We start from the raw sequence: 25,665 nt of genomic DNA on the forward strand, positions 1-25,665 counted from the left end.
ACAGACCTTTATCGGCAAAGGCAGATTCTTATCCATTGCGCCACCAGAGAAGTCCTGGACAGGACTGTTTTCAAGATCCTTTCCAGCTGTAATCACCTACAAGTCTATAAGGAAGAATTTTCTAACATAAAAATCTACTCAAACTGGCAGCCTGAGAGGGTAAGGGGAGCTGTGTGTAGTCCAGGGGGCCCTGTAAGAAGAGGGGCATTTGGGTGACCCCTTAATAGAAAGCAGGCTCTCTCTACTTCCTATATGAAGTGAATTCCTCAGAGGGTTTCTGCTCTAAACTAAATAAATCTAATAAAAGGTAGTTTACTCAACCTCCTTATGCCCTCGTCCCTGTTTGGAAAGTGGAGGGAGCAGGCAGGTGTCCTTTAGGGCAAACAAGAGGGGGCAAAAGACTGGCTGGGCAGCCTGGGGCTGGGTGGGGGGAGTCTTGGGGATGGGCCAGTAGGTGCTGCCAGGACACTGTCAATATTCCAGAGACCTTGGTTCAAACTGGGGCCAGGGCTGAGCAAGGGAGAGGGGAGTCCCAGGGTTGCTGGGCCCGGGGAGCAGTGATTAGGCGGTAGATGGGCCTTGGTGCCTGGTGGACCAGCTAGGGCTTCATTCTGAGTTAAGAGGAAACTTGAAAGCCTAGAGAACAACAGTGCCCAAGACAGCAGGTGTTTGCTGTGGATCAGCCTTTAAAATTAAAAGAAAAAAAAAATTTGTGTGTGGTTAAAAAATATGTAAATAACATCTATACTTTTAACTATCGGTAAGTATACAACGTGGGCTTCCCAGGTAGTGCTAGTGGTAAGTGCCACCCTCCTGCCAATGCAGGAGACCTGAGAGACATGGGTTCAATCTCTGGGTCGGGAAAATACCTGGACTGGGAATGGCAACCCACTCCAGTATTCTTGCCTAGATAACCCCATGGACAGAGGAGTCTGATGGGCTACAGTCCACGGGGTTGCAAAAGAGTCGGACACAACTGAAGCGACTAACAACACAAGAAGCTCCAGCTGCTCTTGTTAGCACAGGGTACGCTGAAGAGAGAATGGATGTGGGCCGTGGTCTCACTCAACGTCCGTCTGAAACGTGGACAGGCCCTGGTCATCGCGTAAAGGGCGGGCTTGGTGTCTGGCAAGCCCTTCACCAGGAGCCCCTCCTGTCCTCCACTCGTGGGCTGGGTGACCGAGGGCACTGCACATTCTCTGTAAATCACTCCCCTCTCAGTCTTGTTTATTAAACTCACAGAGGGCCACGGGGGCAGGACAGCCACAAGCCCTGGGGTGCTTCGGTGGGGGGCTGGTGGGTGGACACAGGGGAGTTGGCGCCCACCCTGGGGCCTTGAGTCACCCCCAGCCGTGGCGACTGACGCAGACCTGCAAACAGAAGGTGCCCCAGGAAGCGCTGGTGAGATGAAGACAGAAAACCCGGCGTCTGGCGGGAGAGCTGCCCACCAGCCCGCCCGGCTGCCAACAGCTGGGGTTCTGTGTCCAGGACACTCAGGAAATGCTCCTCTCTAGACCTGCTGGAACAGGAGACCCTGACCATCCCTGATCCCTGCAAACTGGGCAGTACCCAGCCCTGGGTCTCCTGCACGTAGAGGAGGAGGAGATTTGGTGGAGGTGGGGGAGGGGCAGGAATCTTGTTAAGCAAAGAGGAAAAACAGAAGGAAAGAAGGTGGCTGCTGCGAAAGGCCTGTCAGGCTCAGGGGAGCAGCCGCCGTGGGGCAGGGGCAGTCTCGTCTCCTCCCCACCCCAGGGTGACTGCCGCCCTCACTGCAGCCAGTGTGGCCCCGGCAGGCCTTGCTTCCCCACCGGGCCGTCATGCCCCTCCACGGCCCCCCAACCCCAGGGGGCGGGGGGAGAATCGCAGAAGCTCCAGAAGGAAGTGATTACACTCAGAAGCCCTGGTTTGCAGACACAGGTATCCAGCTGAGAATATTAAATCGCTGTTCACAGAATCACCTACATACACATAGGTGGGAAGTCATCACCAGGGGGATTCTATGGCCCCGCCCTGCTCCTGGGAGCTTTGAGGGGTCCAGAGGTTCTGGGTGGAGACCCCTGCACTCCCCGACAACACTGGGAGGCTTGGAAGATGTTGTGGCTGGTTCCAAGCCATGCTGGTGATTTTTAACACCTTATAATAAAACCAACGTTTTAGTAAAGACAGGAAGTCTGACTGGCCGGACAGATCCAGGGTCCCGGTCCACGGCGGAGGCCCCCTGGGTCCAGCTCAGGGGTGGGGGCTTCAGAACCCCCTCCCGAGATGCTGCAGAGCTGTGCTCCCACCCTTGGCAAGTGGGCTGGAGAGCTCAAGGCGCAAAGTCACGGTGACCCTTGTGACGCTGAGCTCCCCTCAGAGCTGACACAGAGCCGGGGCAAGGGTCGGGCTGGGGCCTGGGAGGTGTCCGGGAGCGGCTTGGGTTGGAGGCGAGGCTGTTTTGGGGGAGCCCCTCTGCTCAATCTCTGCACCCTGACCCTATCCGTCCTGGGAGGTGCTGCTTCCCAGGTCAGAGGATCTCACATAGCTTCCTGTGTCTCGTGAGAGGCCGGCTAGGGCCCCCATCCTGGGAAAGAGTGGGGTCTCCCATTCTAGCAGGTCTGGGGAGGGGCATTTCCTGGGTGTCCTGGACACAGAACCTCAGCTGTTGCAGGAGGGTGGGGAGGATGGGAGGTCAGCTGGGGCTCCGTGTCCTGCGTGTCTCCCAAATGGCACTCAGGGGGCACCTGTGGCCAGTTCTGGGCCAGCTGGAGTGGACGCTCCTCCTCCTTACCTGGAGTCCTGGTGGCTTGAGGCTCCACTGGTTGAAGAAGGAGCGTGAGGGAGGGTGGAGGGAAGGATCCCGGGGTGCGGGCCTCCCCACTCCTGCTGGCTGAGGCTCCACCCGCTTCCCCCTCTGATTCCTTCTGGATTAGCTCAGGGCAGCTTCACCCCAAAGACCGTCCAAGTTGGCAACAGCCACATGTTGGGCTGCTTGGCTTTTAATAAAATTTATGATTTAAATCTTGTGCTCTTAACACCTTCTTTGCAGGCCTCCAAGGGGAACAAAAATGTTGAAGCTTTTTACTCATTTCCTTCATCGCAGGGAGACCCTCACACTGGGCCAAAGCCTGTATGGGGGTGCATGAACCCGGAGTGCACACATGTGCACACATGCACACGCACACATTCTGGGGAGGGGAGGGAACTTTACAAAGACCAGTTGCATCTCAGTCCCTGGCAAGTTCCCAGAACATCCATCGAGCCTTCAGTATGGAGATTCTTTTCTGAAGCAGCAGCACCTGCTTTAGATGCGAGGTCTCTGTCCCCTGGCCGTGAGGTAGGAAGGAGCCTCGTTAGTCAGCTCAGGGCCACTGAAGGAAATCCCACGACCCCGAGGACCTAAGCTGAGGGTGTGTGGATGGTGAGGCCTTGCACAGTGAAGATCCCGAGCTCCAGGGTCAGGCCCAGATTGCCCTCTCCCAGCCGACCTGGCCCTGAGCAGGGGGCAGCCAGGGCCCCGCAGGCTGGCTCTGAGGTCTGGCTCGCAGGGGAGGCCACCTTCTAGCAGATGCCCAGCTAAGGCATGTCCAGCGACACAGCTGTGGGACCGTCTTGGAGTTAAAGCTCTTGGGAGACCTGACGAGAGCAGGCCCGTTCCAGTGCCTGGTGGGTTCTGCTGTGAGCCTGAGTATGCACGACTGCATTCGGGGCCAAAGGAGCAGACGCCCGCCCCCAGGGACTTTCCAGCTGCCGGCCTGGGCGGGGAGCTGGGGTCAGAGCGTCCCCGCAGCGTCTGCAGGTTCCAGTCCACGCTGGGGGCCGCAGGCTGGGCTCCGCAGCGTTGACGTCCTGGCTCAAGAATCTGGCGTCGGGTTCCCGTCTCCCGGGTGTCCTTTGTCACCGGGACTAAGAGGCAGGCGGACAAAGCCCGCATTCAGGAGCCCATCTCCGGGAGATCGGCGCGGCCCAGCCGATGAAACAGCACATTGGCATCTGGGCTTTGCCCTCTAAAGCAGAAGCCATGTGACTGCTGGCATCTGACGCCCCCGGGTGAGGGCACCGTGGCCAAAGTCTGGCAGGGGGTCAGGGCAGGTGCTGGAGCAGGGTAGGCGAAGAGGCTGGTGACCCCCACTGGAGAATCCCCCTCTCCAGGCCTCGTGTCTCTACCTGTGGGAGCAGGCATCCTTATCTGTTTTAAAATGAGGAAACTGAAGAGGAGAGAAGCCAGGTGAATTCCCGAGGCCACAGCCTGCCACACAGCATAGACCAGAAGGCGATCCCATCATCTGATCCCTGGACCCTTGCATTTGCACGCACGGCCGAGGTTACCACAGGCCAAGCCCTGCTCTGCCCTGGCTCCCCGCCCGTCCAGCCGGGTGGGCATCCTGCTCCTCACACCCCTGCAAGCCCCACGCTGGCCTGGCCTCTCCTGGACAGCCGCCCGTCAGGTTCCCCGGGGACATTTCACAGTGGCCCCACAGACAGAGGCCGAGTGGTTACTCGTGTTCTCTTCTCTCCTGAAGTGTCAGGAGGATCCTGAAGCCGTGGCTCATCCTGACTCCGCACTGCAGTGACAATCCAAGGAGAGCTAGATGGAGCCCCCAGCTCCCACTCACTGCCCACCCACAGCTCTGGAGCGGGGACGGACACCACAGCTTCCCAGCAAAGTCCGAAAGGAGCCCTGAGGAATAAAGTCACAAGAAGAGGAAACTGGAGCCTGAGCTGACCCGGCAGGAGCCGCTGGCTTCAGCGACACTCACGGGCCGGTCTCCGTGTCCACGTCCTGCTGGGGGCCGCCTCCTGGTGCACCTGCTGGGTGGTCTTAGAGCAGCTGCAGACCTGAAGAATGCAGGTCTCCGCTCTCAAGCAGGAGAAACACAATTGCCCATTGTCCTCATTGTGGCCTGTGACCTGGAGAACGTAGCAGGGCTGAGGTCAAGGGCAGCCGAGGCTCTGGGCTGTGAATCCGGGGCCCTCTCCCACACTCCCCCAACACCTGGGAAAGCGTGTGGCTCTCAAGCCAGCTTCCTTGGAATGCTCCCTCAGGGTCTAACCAGCACCTAATCGTTTTCGAACCAGCCCAAGAGGCTCCAAATCATAGCAGTCATCTCCCAGTCCAGGGAAGAAACCAAGTTCACGGACGGAATTCTCCACTGCAAGTTCTCCTCTCACGTATTCTCCTTACACCTCGTGGCCTCTGCGTCCCTCTTTCTGCACCTGAGCAGGAGACCACGGGGCAAATCAGCAAGCAACAAGGCAGGATGAATGGGAGACCCTGGGGACAGCGACCCGTGTCACCCAGCAGCTGTGTGGTGGACACATTGGCGCGTGGTGGCGATTTCATTTATGCAGCAAAACACACATCCTGCAGTGAGACTGTGCCCACCCCAGGCCTTCCCTGCTGGAGGGAGCGAGGCTGGGCAGAGCCGGGCATGGGCAGGGCTACAGGAGGGTGGTGTTTGGTCCATGTGCCAACGTCAGTGGGCTTCAGAACCTGTGTGGAGAGGGAGGGAACGCAGCGAGCGGGCGGAGTCCCTTGTGCGGGAGACAAAGTAACAAAATGAAGCAGAAAAAACCAACTCTCACCAAAGTCCCCAGAAAAACTTCTGGACATCAGGCTCAGAGCTGCCGACCTTCCCAGCAGATGGTCTTGGCAACCCCCTGTTCCCGACCCCCGTTCTGTCCATTTATGCAGCTCATGTGGTCCAGGGTATACATGCCACCACACATCCCAGGGTCGGGGGAGGGGGTGGCTCCAGCCATCTGAATCAGACCTATGGGCACTGCTCTGAGACAGAGTGAAGTGGGGACCTCAGCTCGGGCCTCGGTGTGCAAACCGTGACGCACAGTAAGGGGGGCGGCCAGCCTCGAGTCCAGGTGGATGTCCAGAGGGGCTCCCCCTTTTCAGAGAGCCACTGTCAGCCTGTCAGGGCCAGGGTGCTGTCCACTCCTCTGCCCTCCCGTGACCTGGGCACCCCTGCTTCCCAGGGACTCCTGGTGGGGCTGACTGCACGGGGACTGCCTGCTCTCCTGCCTTTCTAGCATCTGAGGACACATTCTACCTGGATGAGCAGACTGCATGAGGCTCAAAGAAAAACAGCACGCAATTTTTAAATAACTTTATAATTTCCTGATGGATTTAGTTTGTGAATAAAAAAGAAAAAAAAATGAACAAAGTGTTTACAATAGTTATCAAGGCAAAGTCGACTCTAACACAGTTTCTCTGTAACGTCATGATCGTGTCAGCGACACTGCCAGGCCGGCGTGCAGTGGACGGCAGTGGTGGGCCCGCTCAGACACCACCCCCTCGGCCGCTACTGTCGCCAAAAGGACTCAAGCTGCAGGGTCAGTGTCCAGGGCCCCGGCTCCTCAGCAGGGGCGGCTCTCCCTCCTGAAGCCCAGCCGGGGGGGGGGGGCGGGGGGGGGCAAGGGAACCCTAGGAAACCCCAGTCTACGACCCACACACCCGCTGGCCTCGAGCGCCTTGGGCTGCCCCTGGGGGCCCAGGGTGTGTGCAATACTGCTGAGTGTGTGGGGGGGAGGCAGCCCCACCAGGGCCGGGCTCTCTGGCTCAGTGGAGGTCACCTCCTTTCCTGGCCAGGCCATTGCTGGGGCCCACACGGGCAGCCTGGGGGGTCTCCAAAGCTTTCAGGGAAAGGCTGCAGGGACTGAAGCCAGAGGGGCTGGGCTCTGAGCCCGCCCCCCACCCAGACCGCAAACTCCAGACTGGCCGGGGCTTGGCCCATCCTGGATGGGCCCCGGAGAGTATAGCACCAAGTGGGTAGGAGGAGGCTCTGTGGCTGGTGCAGGGCTCAGGGACCAGCGCCAGGCTCAGGTGACCACACGGGACCCTGCACGCTGGGCGGGGGCCAGTGTCGGGGTGAGGGCAGCTACAGGGTCAAGGATCTGGGAGCCTCTGGCAGAGGCCCTGAGGGTGGAAAGGCAAGCTGGGCCCCAGGAGCCCCTCCTGAGCTCAGCGGGTGGTCGCCTGCCTGGACCTGGACCTGGTGTCTCCCCAGCGGCCGGCCCGGCTGCCACCTCAGCCACCTTATGGGGAGAGGGGCGGTGTCTGGCTGCCCCAGAGCTTGAATTCCTTTGTTAACATGATATTGGTTGGATTTTTTTTTTTTAAGAAACACAGCTCTTTAATTTTTCAGTTCTACAACTACTCTGTAATATCTTAATAATCTCAACAATGGACACAATGGAACCGCCCCGATTCTCTGAACCACACGGACAATATCGACAAGCAGAGAAACGAAAGAGGAGGTGGGGTGGGAGAGGAACCCACTCCCTGTAAATCAATCCCTAATCCACCGCTCCCCCGGGGTCGGGAGGAGAAACACCTACGATGGGGGTCACAGCACTCGCCACACACGCTGGGAAAAACCAGGAGACACTTGGTTACAGTTTTGACACTAAAAAGTTTGGAAAGTTTTTGCTTAAAAAGCACAGGACAGCCATTTTGTTCAGAAGGATTTCCCGTTTTCTTCTTGCACAAATGTTAAATATTCCCTTAGTTTCCGGGGAGGAAACACCAGATTCCTCTCAAAACCTTGCTTTGATGGTTGCGCCCCTGCTGAGGGGTCAGGGATGGCAGTGGTGGGTGGGCCTCAGTCTGCATGGCTGACTGCCCCCCCTCTCCTCCCCCGACCCCCCCGCAGCCCTGCGCTCCGCCGCGGATGGAAGATGAGGCTGGGGTGGGGTTGGGGGCCCACACAGGGTCCATGGGGACTCAGGAAGAGCCATTTGAGCCCAAGTCCACCCTTGCTCTTTCCCCGCCCTGGGGCCTTTGCTCACATGGTGGAGTCCATGGGGGGGGGAGGGAAGGGCACGCGGGTTGGGTCAGCAGCAAATCCTGACCATCAGCAGTCACCGACACCTGGAGACGACTTCCTCTCCTCCTCTCGCTCCGGGGGGCGGGCGAGCTGCTGGAAAACCCAACAGACCTTTCTGGACACAAAGGGCGGGCCGAGCTGTCGCCGTCCACGCTGGAAACGCCTTGGGTCCCATCTGCTTCACTTGTGTTCCTAAGACGAAGTTAGGAAGAGCGAAGCTCTCAGGCCACCTTCAGATGGTCAGGTACACGGTCAAGGTACAAGGTCAGAGCCGAGATGGAGTTGCAGAGCCCCACTCCCTTCTTCACACGTGAGAGCCCACCTGACGACTTTTCCATTTCAAACGGTGCCCACACCCTTGCAGACCTGCACCCAGACGCTTCATCACAAGCCCAGCAAGTGCCTGCAGCGGAGGGGCAGGACCCAGGAAGAGGAGACGGGCACTGCATGAAGCTTCTGCCCTGCGCCCCAGGTTGGGGCCACTCACTCTCCTCGCTGCCGCCCGTGACAACTGTTACCTGGGGACAGAGCTCAAATGCTCAGGGCAACAAGACATGACGATGGGATGGAGGGTTTGGTGGGCATCCTAGGTGGCCTGCAGTGCGTCCCCAAGGTCACAGACCTTCGGGAGCAGCTTGTGACCTCATACAACCACGAAGCCAGGTAAGGTCAGGGGACACAAGGCTCGTGTGATAGGAACTGCGCCTTCAGCAAACGTTGGCTCAGTGAGAGACCTACACTCAGTAAGATGCTAAATGCTGGAGATTACATTCGCTTTGCCCTTGTGGTATAGGCAGGTCCTTGCTCACTATTAAACTTCAGGCAGAGTTGACCCTCATCCAGGACCAAACAGCCCCCAGAACCACTGAGGTGCGAGGAGGACCACCCAGGAGACAGAGGAGAGTCCTGCCTGGTTCAGGGACAGACAGATGGTGTCCGCCCAGAGTAACCCTACAGGTATCTACAGGCAGGCAGCAGGGACCGTATCTGACGGGGAAGGTGGACCTGGCGGACCACCAGAAGAGCCAGCTGGGCCGCTGCCCTGCATGGGGCCCCTCCTTTCTGCAGGCCAGGGAGGAGGTCCTTCTACCTTGGTTCTCCCACTGTGGCGGATAATGTAAGATTCCAGGACTCCGGCCCTAAAACACAGGGGCTTTCTACGTGATTTATGGGCAGTGCAATAAATAAATGGGGTTGAGGTAATTGACCACGAACAGCCACCACTTACTGTCTGAGCCCTGCGGCAGCCCCGCTCTGGCCAGCCCAGCTATCAGGAAGCATCTCACTAAGAAATTTATGAACAGAGTCCATTTAAACCTTCGATAAGGAGCACTCGACAACTTCTCACAGGGGGAAGCTGGTTTATGGAGGGGAGTGGGGGCTGCTGGAGATGTGACCATATAAGTTAATGGGACCGTCACGGACTGCTGGCGGGAAGATACGGGACTGACGACTGTGACGACCTGACAGGCAGCCTCGGATTCTCTGGGTGAGTAACTGGGGAAGGGGAAGGAGAAAACCCATTTAGCCCAGCAACTCTTTATCAGAGGATGTGAGCGTCTGCTGGGTGTCTGGCCGGAGAGGTGATCAAAGGGCGAGATTCGGGTTAAGTGGTCTGTTTCTCGGTGCCTGATGTTTATGACTGCCACCGTCTATGCTTGGGGAAGACGTCAGTACTCTCAACTGGATTTGCAACTTTGGGGTCGATTTTCTGATTTGCAACATGGAGCTGGCCAAGTTCATCGAGAAGCACGTGGATGTGCAGAGAAGACACCGTCCACCGTCACAGCCCTTTACACAGCACGCTCCTTCGGGGGAATCCCCAAATTCTGAGTTATCAGATGGGATCCTATCCTACAGGCTAGTAACTGATGCAGCCTCCTGCCCCCCAAAACCCATAAATTCCACTATAATGAGAAACGCTGATTTGTGGAAGATTTTTCTGGAAAAGTTGCCCTCTATTAAGACTTAAGATTGGACCAGGTGCATCTCACAGAATCCTCGACCCTGCCCCTCCCAGAGACTGTCTTCACGGCTGGTGCCTGGCAGCCTCGTGCACACCACAGGCACTTCATAAACACGGTCTGAGCAGAAGGGAAGGAGTACATGTGTGATGAGCGACATCCATGTGCAGCAGAGGTCAGGATGAAGGCTGCAGGGGTGGGGAGGGGGTGCCCGAGCCTGGAGTGCAGGGTGGGGGTGGGGTGGGGGGAGGCAGAAGCACTCTTCAGGGGTGAGACGGAGACGTTCTGGGGAAGCCAGCCTGACCCAGAGGACTGGTCATATTCTACAGAAGCAGAGCTGTGGGCGTGGCCACACTGCCTTCTTCTCTTTCAGCAACGGATGTGATCCAATGCACCAAGCAAGAGGGACTCACCCAGAGGCTGAGGACAAGCATGAGGACCAGGAGGCAGGGAGGCCGGGTCCCCGAGCGCCCGCCCACAGGCCTGCCTAGATGCCCCTCGTGGACAGTCACCAGCATGGACAGGAGAGGAGAAGAGTTGGTCGGCTCGGTCCCTGGTCCCTCTCCCCCTTCTTTCTGTTAATACTCTTTTGGGGATTTCTTTTTTACCCTCTTAGGGGAAAGCACCTGTCCTGGTATCAGAACACGCAGCTCTTGGGTCCGCAGTGAGGCACCCCCCAGAAAGCTGAGCTCCGCAGCGTCCAGACTCCATCCTCGTGCCACGGACTGGGGGGCGGGTCTCTCCCCATGTCCCCATCAGGGCATAGCCGCCAGCGTCCACAGTGTCACTGCTGATGGCCGGAGGGCAGCTCTCCACGGAGGCCTGGCTGCTCGCCCGACCGGGACGGCAGGACAGTTAGTGTGGGGACGACACCCGAAGAAGGAAGCAGGTTAGAAGACAGACGAGAAACGGTGCTGGCGCCTCGCTGGAGGGACTAAGCGAGATGGGACGGGGTCTGTAGTGTGTCTGGTGCCAGAAGCCTAGGGCCCGGTTCCTTGCACGCCTCCTCTCCTGGCTCCTGGGTTCAGCGCTCGGGCTGCTGGGCTGGCCGCTTCCGCGAGGGGTCAGGATGACTCTTCCAGGGCGTTGACCACCTGCTCCAGGATGTCGGGGCAGTGATCCGCGATCTGCTGCAGGACGGCGTTGGCAAACTCCTGCAACTCGGTGTTGTCCCGCTCACCTTTCTCCTGCTCACTCTGAAGCTGAAAGGAGAGAGGGATTCAGGTGAAATAAATCAAGCCCGTTTGCACTGAGTTCAGAATTACCCTTCATCAACAAAGGAAGGATGCTGGCAAACACGTGGATGAGCCTGGAGGGCATCGCGCTCAGTGAGATGAGCCAGACCGAGAAAGACAAACACTGCGTGGTGTCACCTACACATGGAACCTGGAGGGAGAAACGTCGAGTCAAATTCGAAAAGCAGAGAGAGGAACAGTGGCTGCCAGGGGCTGGAAGCATGAGAAACAGAAGCGGGCAGTAAAAAGGCACAAACTTTCAGTTCCGAGATGAATGAGGTCTGAGGTCTAATGTACAACCTGGTGACCACCATCAATGATTCTGTGTCACACACTGAAATCTGCTAGAAGAGCAGGGCTTAGGGGTTCTCATACAGAAAAGGAGGAAATCATGACATGATGTGTGTTAATAACTTGACCGAAAGGCTGAAGAAACCATTCACGATGTCTGCGTGCATCATACCATCGGGTGTACCCCTTAAAGATATTATAATTTTGTTGATTTTAGCTCAGTGAAGCTAAAAAAAAAAAGTGATGAAGAAGAGTCAGTTTCTATACGAAGTCTTCCTGTATCAGAATTAACAATCAGGAAAGTATGGGAGTATCGAATGTCTCCTCTTGAAGATGAAGGTTAGAGGCTGGCCCAAGGCCCCCAGAGGGTGACCTGCAGAGCTGGGATCCCACCCAGGTGCTCTCACTCCGGGTGTCCTCCCACTGGGCCACGCTGTCACACTCAGGCCCAGGAGGGGGCGGCGCGCATGCGTGATCAGACAGGGTCGTGCACACTGGTCCCTGCCTCAGGGAGGGCCCCACGCCCCGCCATGGGCTTCTCCGGCTCAGTGCACGAGACTCCCTACCTCAGGCCCACTGCCTGAGCCAAAGAGAAACTGAGCTTGTTTAGAAGTGTATCTCCTATTGTTTAAACACTCTCTGACATTCCTCCATGCACTGCACCAGTGTGTATGAGCGCCTACTCTGTGCTCGGTGCTGAAATGTGACTGACTTGGCCCTTGCCCTGGAGCCCTCCCAGGAGACGAGCAGGTACACAGATGACTATGACCCAGCCAAGAAAGGGCGGTGACCGAGGCCTGAACACGCGGCGGGGCAGATAGGAGGGTGCCCAGGTCACCCCAGGGCGGGGAGTCCCGGATGCTCCTGAAGGCTGAACAGGAGTGCATCCGGGAGGTCAGAAACAGAAGTGGTCGAGCGGATAGAACAGGTACAGATGTGCAAAGCCATCGAGGGGTACGGGTCTAGGGACGGTGAGACACACCCCTCCCCCAGCAGCTGAGTATCAGGCAGGGGACGGAGTGCAGAATGGCAGAGGTGAGGCTGGAGGGACAGACTGGGGCCAAGCAGCGTACACAGAGCCAAGGGTTCAGGTTTCATCTGGTGAGAACCACAAGGGTGACAGCGGCAACTGGAAGCCCAAGAGCTTTAAGACAGCACAGTGATGTGATCGGTGTCGTGTTCTCAGAAGACAGTATGAAGTTCAAGCAGGTCACATGTGTGGACGGAACAGCATGTCCAGGGAGGTCATTGTCACGAGCCCAGGGGAGAATGGAGGAGGAATACAGGCTGGGTGGGTGGGAACAAAGACGGGCAGGTGGGTGGGAGAATTTCCTAAGGCTGGACTGGTGGGAGGTGGGGTTACACGAGAGAGGACAGAGAACAAGGCAGATGAGCCTGAAAATACAGGAGGCAGAGCAAGTTTTAGGGAAGGAAGGAAACTGAAAATTGAGTTTAAAGTGTGGTTAAACACACAGACTTTGGAGTGAGGCTGGCTGGGACTCAAGCTCCGCTCTGCCAATGGCTGGTCTGCGTGACCCGGACCCCTTGGAGCCTCAGTTTCCTCGTCTGTAAAAAGGAGCAATGAAAAAAAAAAAAAAGGAGCAATGATATTACAGGGTGGTTTTAATGCCTTAATATTTGTATAAAGTACAGCACAATGTCTGACACACAGAAAGTGCTTGGGAAATGTTAGATGTTGTTATCAAAACTGTTACTGCTGTTTTTTATGAAGCAGATAAGATAACCCAGAAAGAGCATGTGTATTAAAATGCAAAAAAGAAGCAAAGTTTCAGTTACACTGTTGACAGAATCTAGATGCTCTGAGCCAAGAAGGAGCAGGCTTTTTCAAATATATCAAAGAGCCGGGGACAGATTCAGAGCTGGTGATATTCTGTCAAATGCTGAAAAAAGACCAGGACGTCTGGTCCCAAGTGTCTGGCAAGGGCCAGGTTTAGACCGGGCGAAGTCGGGTGTCTCCCGAGCTCTGGCTGTGTCACGTAACTGCGAGTTTCCTAAACGGGGAAAGCAAGGGGTCGGGTGCCTTGTGAACACAGCAGCCTGGGCAAGAGCCCTGGGCTGCGATGCTTAGCTCTCTCCCATCACGCAGGGTGAGAGAGGAGGTTATGAGGTTGTGCTGCTGCTTCAGCTTATCTTGGGCTGGGGATAGATAAATGCTCTTTATCTTATTCTTTGTGGGCTGTGATGACTGACTGTGTGTCCCCCCTCAGATCCTTATGTTGAAATTCTCATCTCATCGCAGCGATGGTCTGAGGTGGGGGCCTTCTGGAGATGCTTGGACGTGAGGGTGGAGCCCTCGTGAATGAGGAGAGCTCAGAGACCGGTCTCCCTCCCACTCGTGAGGACCTGAGGAGAAGCGGGCCATCTGTAGCTTGGAGCAGAGCCCCAGGTAGAACCAGCCTGTGTGCCAGGATCCTGGACCTGCAGCCTCCAGAATGTTGGGGAACAAACTGTTGCTGATAAGCCACCCCCAGCTTATGGCACTTTGTTATAGCAGCCTGACTAACATAGCGAGCAGTGCTTTTAAAGAAAGCTATGAAAGGGAAAAAAAGGGGGAGGATTTGGCTAGTCGAACATTTAAAACATTTGTATGGAGACAGAAAAGATGTAAGTAAAAATACAAATTTTTGCTCGGGAAACATTTAGAATAAATAAAACAAAACAAAGGATTGCTATCAATATATTAGGAAAGTGATAACAATACTCCTAATAATCTAATAGAAAAAATGGGCAGAGGATATGAACCAAAAACTCACAGAAGGAATGTAAATGGTTAATAAGCACATTAAATGAGTCAGCTGTCATTAATAATTAAAGAATAACAAATTAAGCAAGATAGGGTTTTGTTTTTTCCCCTCTCCCATCATATTGGCAACAAAAGCTTCAAAGATTGTTAACAATCAGTTGTTGGTAAAGACCTGAGGAAGTGGGCCCTCATATATACCACTGATGAGAATATAGACTGGGGAGCACTCTGGTCTCTTCAACCAAATTTAATTGCACGCATACTTTATCTAAATAATTCCACTTTCTAGAGTATATTCTAGAGAAAATACCAGTAAGAAATTCAAGAAGGTATGCACAGGTATGTTTACCGAGGCAATTTGTAAGAATGAAACTTTTTTTTTACCGACCTCAGTGTCAAACAAGAGGTGAGAGAGGTCTGTATGTTTGGGCTTATGTATAGAAAAATGTATGGACAAAGAAACACAGAACTGTGAAGAGTGGTTAGTCTGAGTGGATGGAATGATTTGTATTTTACTCTGTATACTTCTGTACTGTTTAATACCCATAAGCACTGTCGATTTTACTAAAAGAAATACGAATAAAAATATGTAATATAAATATTCAAAGCCACATGTATTTTTCAAATGTGTAACTGTTATATATTCTAAGACTAAGAGAAGAAACCAACAGAAATGTATAAAACATTCATTAAAAAAGTACTGATTGATTTGCCCATGAAAAGGAATGGAATTCTGATCCAGGCTACCACACGAACCCTGAAAACACTATGCAGAGTGAAAGAAGCCAGTCATAGAAGGCCGCATTCTAGACGGTTCCATTTTTAGGAAATGTCCAGACAAGGCAAACTCAGTGAGGGGGCGGCCAGTGCTGCCCAGGGCGAGGGCGGGATGGGGTGGTGGGAGGGCCTGAGGACTGATGAACACGTTGAAAGCTGGCTGTGGTGATGGCCACACAACTCTTGAGAATCATGCCTTTTAAATGAGTGGATTGCATGATGTGTGAATTCTGTCTCAATGAAACTGTAAGGACACAGAGTCCTGCTTGCAAAGTGCTGCAGAGCAAATGCCCGCTGCGAGGGAGAAAGTACTACGGCTTCAGCCAGGGTGGAAAAGAGGAGAAGAGGGGAGAGTCCCTTGAGAAGGTGGAGGGAGATGTTCAAAGACAGAGAAGGCTCGTTCCAGACAGAACACCAGCAAGAGCGAAGGAGGCGCGGCGCAGGAGGAGATGCGCTCCGCTGGGCCCCGGGGTTTGGGGACATGGAAACTACTAGGTCTTGGCAGAAGTAACGCAGGTCTCCCTAGGCTGACCGGGCATGGGCACTGCCCCCAGGACCCCCCAGACCTCTCCACGCTCTCTGTGATGCCCACTGAGGGCTCTGGCCTTCACTGTGGGCACCTCATTGTCGGAACAGTGGGGACAGACTGGAGCGAGCTGAGAGGGCGATGCAGGTGCGACTGAGATGCAGGGTGAGAGGACACGTGATCGTGACCCGCCATCATCAGGGCTGGAAGCGGAGGGGGGAGGGGTAACAGAACTGGAGGAGGACCAGAGAGAGTCAGGAGTGATGGAAGAGATCAGGGGGAAAACCAGAGGTCAGCCACAAAGGCTACGCTTTCCCAACATCTAATGAATGGTCTGCCTGGGGAAAGGTGCTCAGACACAGAGGGGTGAGAATACAGGAGGCAGTGCTCCTTCACCGGCAGGTCCCTCTCCGTCTCCGGGGATCGAGGCTGGCTTGCACCTGATCTGAAGCAGCACCACGCGTCGGCACAGCGGGGCAGAGAGAGATTCCACTGGCACGCGATCCATTACACGCTAGTTATTTCCTGTCTTGAAAAAAAATCTCAAAGATCGACCTTTCCTGTGAAATGGCAACTGCTTCTCAAATGAGGATTTCTGTTTTGACTCTGAAATGCAAAGCTTTAGTCATCTGAGGTCCGAAGAGTGCTGAGTGTTGGGAAAAGTGTCGTTAAAACTTCAGACCACTTAGGGAAGAAAGGCAACGTGAAGAAACCAAACGAAGACTTGAGACAGCTGTGCTCTTGAAGCACAGGTGTGAGAACAAACCTTGAGGGGGATTAGTACCTCGTTATTTAACAGTATTTCATTAGCATGCACAGCACATGCAAAAAAGGGAAAAAAAAGGCAGTTTCTGTGTGGTTTCAGCATATAGTAGACACCGTGGACGAATCAGAGAAGATGTGTTCTGGCTTCCGAAACTGAACTTACCATCTTGTCTCTCCATCCTTTGCCTCCTCCCCAAAGAAAAGTCCCTTAGTCTTAGCTCAGAGAAGGATTTCCCAAAACATACAGACATGCAATATTGGGGATTTAATGAAAAAGCTTATTCCAACCTAGCTGCAATGCTCCTCTGTCCCTCTTCCCTTCCTTGTTAAAGTGACAAATCCCAATTTAGTGGATATAAACTCAGCCGAGTAAGCCAACAACATCTACCATTTCCTACTCTCTTCTTTCTAATACTGGCAGGCCAGTTCTATCCTCACAAGTACTACAGTGAAAAAACACTACCGTCTTGTTTATTTTCTTAAAAATACCATAATCATATGCAGTATGTAGGTTCACAGAATATCCCTCTCTAGGTCCAGAGATGCAATTTTCTGGGTATGTGCTGAGAGCTTTGCATCTAAAGACAGACAACAACAACCCTAAGAATATTTCCAAATACATTTAAAAAACAAACGTGTTCCCATGAATCCCATAAGCTCCTGTAACAGCAACATCAAATCCCATACCTCAGCATCTCTGCTTTCTCCATAAATAAACACCTAACATGAAATCTTCCCCAAGCGCCTTGGGCCTCTTCCTACTTAACCTTAAGAGACCTAAGATACTCTGGAGGAAGGGAATCTTGGAGTAAGAGGTGTACAGCCATCTGCCTCTAGTAGAGAAGATATAAAATAGGGTTGGCTAAAAGAAATGGGGGGGATTTCTCTGGTCCAGTGGCTAAGACTCTCCGCTCCCAATGCAGGGGGCCCGGGTTACATCCCTGGTCAGGGAACTAGATCCCACGTGCCTCAACTAACAAAGACCTGGTGCAGCCAAATAAATAGCTTTTAAAAATTAAAAAAAAAAAAGAAAAAAGAAAAAAGAAAGAAAGAAACAGGGACTTGGAAATGTGGCTGAGGATGACTGGAAGGGTGGCATCCTGCATGTGGGTGCTACTGGTGTCCATGGCGAAGGACAGACCGCTCAGGGGGCTGGGAGCTGTGAGCCTGCGGTTGTTCAGTTGCTCAGTCCTATCTGACTCCCTGACCACATGGACTGCAGCCCGCCAGGCTTCCCCGTCCTTCATCTTCTGGAGTTTGCTTAAACTCATGTCCATTGAATCACTGACGCCATCCAGCCATCTCATCCTCTGTCGTCCCCTTCTCCTCCTGCCTTCAATCTTTCCCAGCATCAGGGTCTTTTCCAATGAATCGGCTCTTTGAATCAGGTAGCCAGAGTATTAGAGCTTCAGCATCAGTCCTTACAATGAATATTCAGGGTTGATTTCCTTTAGGATTGACTGGTTAGATCCCCTGGAGAAGGAAATGGCAACCCACTCCAGTACTCTTGCCTAGAAAATTCCATGGATGGAGGAGCCTGGTGGGCTACAGTCCATGGGGTCACAAAGAGTTGGACATGACTGAGCAACTTGTTGTTGATTTGATCTCCGTGCTGTCCAAGGGACTCTCAAGAGTCTTCTCCAGTAACAGTTTGAAAGCATCAATTCTTCGGTGCTCGGCCTTCTTTATGGTCCAACACTCACATCCGTATGTGACTACTGGAAAAACTATAGCTTTGACTATATGGACCTCTGTTGGCAAGGAGATGGGAGCCTGAGGAACTCATTACTAAGGTAACACAGACGTGACACATCCGATCTCAAAACAACCCCATGATGCTCCTATTCCTCCTCCTCCAGGTCACCTGGAGCCATTTCCCACGGCCCTGGCCCATCAACTAACTCTGTTCCCAACCTCTCCCCTCCCCGGCCTCTGACCACGGCCTCCGGGGGCTCTTTCACCCCAAGCTTTCTGAACCTGCCTCTGTCATGTGCATGTGTGCTAAGTTGTTTTCCTTTCATTCACCATCAAATATCTAAAATAACGCTACATTTCCTACCTCTGTTTCCCATTTTCCTCCTTAACATCTAAGAATTTAGCTTTTTGTCATTTCACCAAAATTGCTCTCTCAAAAGTTGACCAAACGAAGACCTGTGTGCTGAAAAGCCACATGGCACTGTGTGCAGAAGGACCACATACCTTAAATGGAGATACAACACAATCCCAGATGGGAAGGCTCAACATTCTAAGGGTGTTAATTCTGCCCAAACCACCTGCCAATACAGTGCACTCGGATCACAGCTGCGGCAGGTGTGTGTGTGTGAGTGCGTGTGACTGACACGCTGATTCAGGGCACGAGAGGAAACGTAAAGAGCTCGGAGGAGCAGAACGACCGTGGAGAAACAGTGCTACAAAATAGTTCTTCACATGATTCAATATTCCTCTAGAACCCAGATTTTAAAAGGGCTGCATTGTAATCCTTTTTACGGATGTATTATAATTTATTTCACTAATTCAATTATTAGAAATGTAGTCTGTAGTTTTCACTACTATTAATATTAGTGTGTTGAAATTTTCTAAACATAAATCTGTGCGAATCTATGGCTGTCTTCTTAGAACCCTGCATCAAAGGGTATACACCTTCTTAAAGCTCTGGACATGTCACCAAACTGTTCAGAACAGCAGCACTAACTTTTAGTCAACAAATAAGGGTGACCATTTCCCATCCTTCTGGTCCTCTGGGGTCACACCCACCTCCCCCACAACCTTGCCAGTGCGACAGGGCTGTTTTCATTCACAGTTCTGTGTAGTGAAGCTAAAAACAGAGGCGAAGTATTTAAAAATATGTTTATAAGGCCATTTCCTCTTTTGAGGAATTCCTGTGAACGCCCTTTTCAGGCCACGTTTCTTTTGGTTTAGTTTCTCCCTCTCTGATCTCCTGGTCACAAACCTGACACTGGCTCTTGGATCTTAGCATCTTCTGCTTATTGCAATAGCTTCACAACCATCTCTGGAGAAGGAAATGGCAACCCACTCCAGTATTCTTGCCTAGAGAATCCCATGGACACAGCAGCCTGGTGGGCTATGGTCCATAGGGTTGCAAAGAACTGGACACAACTGAAGTGACTGAGCATACAGAACCATCTCAACCCTTTCTAAGATGGGTTGGGTTAAGTTTGCTCCTCCTCTTCCAAGATCTTACATGATTTCCTTCTTATAAACAGAGTCCAGTCCCTCTGGTACGGTGGCCACCATCCGTCCCGTCCTACTTTCCCAGTTTCGTCTCCCAGTATATCCGGGTCATCCTCTGTGTTTTCGCTCTGATGCGGTTCCCTCACCCTGGGACATGGACCATCTTACCTCCAACACCCCTGCTTCCCATCTAACTTATCCTTCGTCAATGGAGACGCCCCGTGTCAGAAGTGAACACTGCTGTTGAAGTATTCATTTTGTCTCCTGTCTGAGGAGTTGGCTACATGTTTAATTCCCCAATGCTTTGGCAAGTTCCTCAATGAATTCTTTTTTACATACCAAGGCTGCCGAGCAAAGCGGCCTGCACAGAGCAGACAACTGAAAAACAACTGGAGGAGGAACTGAAGGAACAGATGCTAATGTCGGGGGAGGGGGAACACCCGCAACTTTTCCAAGAGCTCTTAAAGATAAACTTGAAGCATCTCCAAGTCAAGACTGTCTGATGGCAAAGGCCTTGTAGCAGGACGTGTCAACCGATCACTGAGACACCCACGCTGTTAAAGTTCTCAAAAGATGGACCGTGGGACCAGTACAGGATACCAAGCTGGCCTCTGGCACGAATTTTCTGGCTTTGTCTGCTGAATGTTATGATAATGTATTCTGTTCTTAGTAGCTATTCCAGCCCTCGTTGAATTCATAGTAGTAATATGATTTCTAGAGGGACTCGGGCCAAGAATCACAAATGCAACAGCAACTCAATCTGGATTCTCAAAGCAACACGCACGGGATGGAGCAGGGAAGGGCAGGGAGAAGATGCCCCACAACCCACAAAAACACGTCACGACAGGCTGGCTGTGAGGGAGACCGTGCGGGCTCCGAAGCTGCCTTCCATGTCAGAGAGCAGAGCTGATGGGGGGGAGACGGATCAGGACCCTGTGGGTGGGATGCAGAGGCAGAGGGGCAGCGGAGGACAGGCTGGAGGCCCTGGAAGCAGCCCAGAACCTCCACCGCCCAGCATGGGTCAGGGAGTCAGGGCGGGGACGGCTTCTCTCCACAGCCCAGTCAAGGCCAAGGGAGAGCTAACAGAGACCCACGAAACAGGACGGTCTTAAATGAGAGGAAAAACCTTATTTCAAGGCAAATAGCCCTGTGTTTGCAGACACAGGATAGGGGAGAGAGAAGAGGGTGGAGGGGTGGGTATAAAGGCAGAAGGGATGGTTATAAGAGAAGTGACTGGACAAATACTGCTGTCCCTGGCAGTGACTCAGATTCATTCGTGTTTGTAGCTGGGTTGGTGGTGGGCGGGAAAATCACACAGAGATGCTTGGTTTGGTTTTAGCAGACAGGAATCTGAACTTGAGGTTTCTAACAGCGAGGTCCCAGGATGCAGAGGCCGTGAGGTTTGAGCTGTCAATGGACATGATGACTGGAGCCTTGTAGAGGTGATGGTCTTCTATCGGAGTGGTCCTCTATCCTGGTCAGATCTAGGCTATAGCGCCCAGTCCCAATTCGCAAGCTGTTTAAGCTACACTGACCCAGGAGACATGAAGACATGAAACAATCCAAGTTTGGATTTTTGAACAACTAGAATAAACTGCTATGTATTCTGCCATAATTATTTGCTGCTGCTGTTGTTTAGTCACTAAGTCATGTCCGACTCTTTGTGACCCCATGGACTGCAGCCTGCCAGGCTCCTCTGTCCATGGGATTTTCCAGGCAAGAATACTGGAGTGGGTTGCCACTTCCTTCTCCAGTGGATCTTCCTGGTCCACGGATTGAACCCAAGTCTCCTGCATTGGCAGGCGGGTTCTTTACCATCTGGGCCATCAGGGACACCCAATTATCTGCTGAATGAAACATGAAGCTTACGTGGTCAGAGGGACCTGACAGCATAGTGCACAATTCATGTCCAGGCAGTAAATACTTCATTTACTTTTCCACAGGAGTTTGGTCACCTTTGTGCTTTGTGGCATCCCCCTGGCATTTGCTAACAGGGAAAATGGAAGGTGACCTTGAAGGACGTGCCTACAGTCACTTCCCATGGATTACAGTAAACTGCGAAGCCCTTTCTTCCTTCTCTCTCAAGCCTGAGCGTGCGGCTTGAACCTTCCGGGTTCCTTCCCAAGGTCTCCCTAACCCCAGCTGCTGGCCACCCTGCCCTGGACTCTGCAAACTGACTGGCCATGCTGGTGGCTGGGACGTTGCTGCTGGGCCTTCTCCTCGCCCTTCCCTGACTCGCAATAAACCCTCTGCCCGGCAACGCTGGGTCTGTCTTCCTGAGGAGGAGAGGCTGCTGCTGCTTAGGCCAGAAGTGAACAGGGTGTCATGGCTCCTCCAGAATGAATCTGGCAAGAGTCCGCTCACTCCACCATCAGGATCCATCACCGTTGGTTGCCCAGTGATAACACATGACTGCACGGTGACCTTCTTGAGGTGCGCCTGGGGACTTAAAGGACTGTCCTCCTCTTCTTCCCTCATGTCAGGTGACAAGGAGGGAGCAAAGCCCAGCCCTGAAACCTCTTGAAGCATGAATATCACAAATGCCATCTCAGGACTGTCAAGAGCACATTAAGTTAAGCCCTGCATAGGGGAGGTGCTCCCTACACAGTCTCTGGATGAACACTTGCCATGTGCCCTGGGGGAGGAGCTAGGCTTTTCAATGGTTAAAAACTGAGCAAAGATAAAAACAAACCAAAGGCGTCTTTGCTGCCCAGCATTGAAAACCCTGTGGCAACTTTGCAGCCTGAAGAGAATAAAGCACATCAGGTTTGTGGTGACCCTGTATCTGTACAGAGCACACAGTTTAGTTTTCTACACTAACCCCCTCCCCGACAAAACATCCAATGGTGGACCCACCAGACCTAAAAGCAGGCCGATTCCAAAACTGAGACTCATACGCCTGGAAGGGAGCTAACAGGACTCGCAGTTCAGTTCTCTAACCTTCAGGGAAGGTGCGTGAGGCCCGAGGAGGCTGAGTGGCCAATGTCGTGTAGACTGACGGAGCCTGAGTCCCAGGAAACCCAGGGCTCGTCCTCCATGTCCTGGCAGCCAGCAGCCAGGGGGTCAAACTCTGCTGTCTTCAGACACAAGTGCTCCGGAGAGAAACAGAGGGCCTGTCCCCACCTCAGAGGCCAGTTTCACAGGACATCTGGTCTTGCCCGCTAAACACCCAGTGCCTCAGAGCCCCCATGTCACTCACAGCCGCTTATCGTCTTCTGAAGGCTACAGTCAGTCGTCGTTCTTTGAGAGTCAACAACTTGGAGTCAAACAACCCATGTGAACTGGGGTCAATGGACGTACGGGACTGAAACACAGCTGCTGACACCTGTTCCTCCAAAGTAAGCTCCCTGGGGACAGCAGGGGCTGGACCCAGGCACGGACAGTGATGGGACAGCCCGGGTTTAGACAGTCATCCGCCATAAACCACCACCAACTCCTGCTTCCTGATAATTCTCTGCTGGACTTGCAGATGTCACTAACGTACTAATGTCTTCATCTCCAGCCTACTTAAGTCTGGACACTTCTAAAGTATTTCCTGCCTGAAGTATTCACCTCTGACTGAGATAATCTGGATTCTTCTATGTGATATCTGACCTCCCAGGTTACTCTCTTTCCTGAGAGATTCCATCCTGACACAGGTGGTCCACTTTCTCTGAACGAGCTGGGGAAGGGAGTGAACAGAGAAATAGATGGAAGACATGCTGATGAAAGATGGAAGTGGGAACGGACACCCCTCCACACACAGCGGGGCATTAATGTCCATCTGACTGGCTCCCAAGATACTGAATTTTAAGAGTCAGGAGAAGGTGGAATCCTCTCATGTAAAAATGTCCCAGAACACCAAAGACTGATGTATCGTCCTGTTCAAAAAACAAGCCAGTTGTGACTACAGTTGTTAACACTGTCTTGTGTAACTGAAATTGCTAAGAACATAGAACTTTAAAAAAGGGAGGTAATGAGAGGTGATAAATGTGCTCATTAACTTGATGAGGGGAACACTTTCACAAAGTCAGCAATCACCACCCTGCCCACTTGAAACATCTTACAATTTTATCTGTCAACTGTCTCCCTGTGAATCTGAAAAAACAAGCCAGGTACCCAATGGGTGGGGCGTTCAGATGCAGCGCATCCTTAGGCAGAGACGGACCTTGGCCTGTGCCAGGCCTCCCTGTCCCCACTTGCTGGCACAGCGCTGGGAGCTTGAGAACGTGTGGAAGCATTTTTCCTTTGTAAGTCTTAGGGCACAGATTTTGTTAAAACACATTTTCTATAATATGTCAATGTTATTGCCTGTTTCTCCATGCTTCTTGTATACCTTCGAAGACAATACTATCCAACACTGATATCTATGGTTCTTCAGCACCATAGAATGTGAGCATTGTACAGCTCTAGGAATTAATTTTATACTTTGTTATGCAATCTTTTAGTGCTGTAATATTTATAACATTGGACTCAGTTCCAAAATGGATAAAATATATGTATGCCATGACCCATTCTTTAAAAACGTTTCCTCATTCTGAAAGGAGTTTATGCAGCACCCCAAACACTACAGTGTGGAAGTTTAAGCAGGATTCTTGCCCGGCAGAATCTCAATGGGTAACATGTCACACCATCTCCTACAAGACTGTTAACTAACGTGAGCAGAGACATTCATGCTGAGAGCCGGCTTTGCCTACGGAGGACAACGTCTCTCTCTGCCACAGGGGTCGAAGGGCAGCAGCTGGGAACCACAGACACGGCCGGCCAGTCCAGCGGGTTTGGTTTGGCTCTCAGAATTGAGCATGTCAGAGGGGGAGGATCAGAAACAGATAACAAACCACCCAGACAACTAGTGAGACCTCTAACGCTGAAGCCTTCGGGACGGCAAGAGCAAGGCTCTGCCGTGGCTGAGGTTTAAGTGCTAAACCAGCACACGGCTCACCCTCGCCCACGAGTCCCTGGCCAAGCAGGAGAGAGGGCCGTGGCCCTGGCGGCAGTGGCGTGTGGTCAGGGCACTCTCTCCATCCAGCACGTGGCCCCCACTCCAGGGCTTTGTGACAGGGAGGGAGGAGGGCCAGGCTCCCTCCCTTGCTTGATTTTGCCTTCTTAGTACCCACTCGACACCTCCCCTGGGTGGTCTCCTGGCTCCCTGGTGAGACGACAGAATGACCTTTTACAAGCTCCTGGCCCAGCAATTCAGAGGGGCTACAGAAGGGGCTCCAGTACTGACCAAAGTTCTGGGGTCACGTGGGCTGCTGGGGGACCTCGGGGACCCACGACCATTGTGGAGAGGACCACGCACAGTGGTGGAGGGCAGGCACAACGCGATAATACAGCAGCTGTACTGATGCAGAGAGGGCTGCAGCGGGCCAGACAGTCATTCATTTGGGATTGTTAAAGGGAAGTGTGTGTGATGTGATTTGAAAGCTCTTGGGAAACGTTGGGTTTGAAAGGAAAACGTTCCCACAGCCACTAGAGCTCAAGATGGGAGACCCCAGGGACCCTCCAGTCCAGTCTGGCTCAGTGGATGCTCAAGGGTCAGCACACGGGGAGTCCAGGTCCCCGAAAACGTGGGTGAAGCCACACTTTATGCCCTGATGTCTGTGAAGCAGCTTTAGGGAAAGGCTCAGCTACTAAGTTCTGTTCAGAACACTCTGCACCGATGTCACCAGCAGATCCTGCAGCCTCTGGGGAGGATGCCATAATCAATGAATGTGAGCAGGGCTCTCCAGCACCCCCTTCTCCAACAGGCAGGCCCCGGGATTCATGTGGAGGGCCATTTCCAGAGTCGGTCTGGAAGCTAGTTGTTCGAAGGCCTGAAACAATCACCTAAGGGGCAATTAGGGCCCCAGGAGCCCCCTGGGCTACTGTTGTTCACTCAGTTGTGTCTGGCTCTTTGTGACTCCATGGACTGCAGCATGCCAGACTTCCTGTCCATCACCAGCTCCTGGAGTTTGCCCAAACTCATGGCCATTGAGTCAGTGATGCCATTCAACCATCTCATCCTCTGTTGCACCCTTCTCCTCCTGCCCTCAGTCTTTCTCAACATCAGGGCCATTCTAAACACTCAACACAGTGAGCAAGAGTTCTGTGTCCTCATGGACACTTGGTGAATTTTAGCCACCTTTGTGGGACTGCTGTGGTATTTCCTTGTGGCTTTCGCTTGCATGTGGGCACTCTGTTCATGTGCTAGGTTTGTGTATTTTCTGTTGTGAAGTGTCGGTTGATGTCTTCTGCCCATTCAAAAGCTATGCTGTTTTGTCTTTTTGTTCCCGATTTTAAAAATATCTCCTTGATTGAAGTCCTTAGTTTGATATATATACTGTGAAAATTTCCTCCCAGTATTCTGATGAAC

General features: G+C 52.9%; 1 protein-coding gene across 12 annotated transcripts in view; it reads right to left on the bottom strand.

The window, feature by feature from the left end:
* Positions 1-6,083: 6,083 nt before the first annotated feature.
* The window catches only part of ERC1 (ELKS/RAB6-interacting/CAST family member 1), a 270,621-nt gene continuing 251,039 nt past the window's right edge, over positions 6,084-25,665 (bottom strand). For all 12 annotated transcript variants that reach the window (XM_043881904.1, XM_043881901.1, XM_043881894.1 and 9 more), the window contains one exon: positions 6,084-10,983. In XM_043881904.1, coding sequence (XP_043737839.1) covers positions 10,846-10,983 — 138 coding nt within the window. In that variant the 3' untranslated portion in view covers positions 6,084-10,845. The remainder of the gene's footprint in view (positions 10,984-25,665) is intronic.

This window comes from Cervus elaphus, chromosome 22 (genome assembly GCF_910594005.1).
Source record: "Cervus elaphus chromosome 22, mCerEla1.1, whole genome shotgun sequence".
Taxonomy (NCBI): Eukaryota; Metazoa; Chordata; class Mammalia; order Artiodactyla; family Cervidae; genus Cervus; species Cervus elaphus.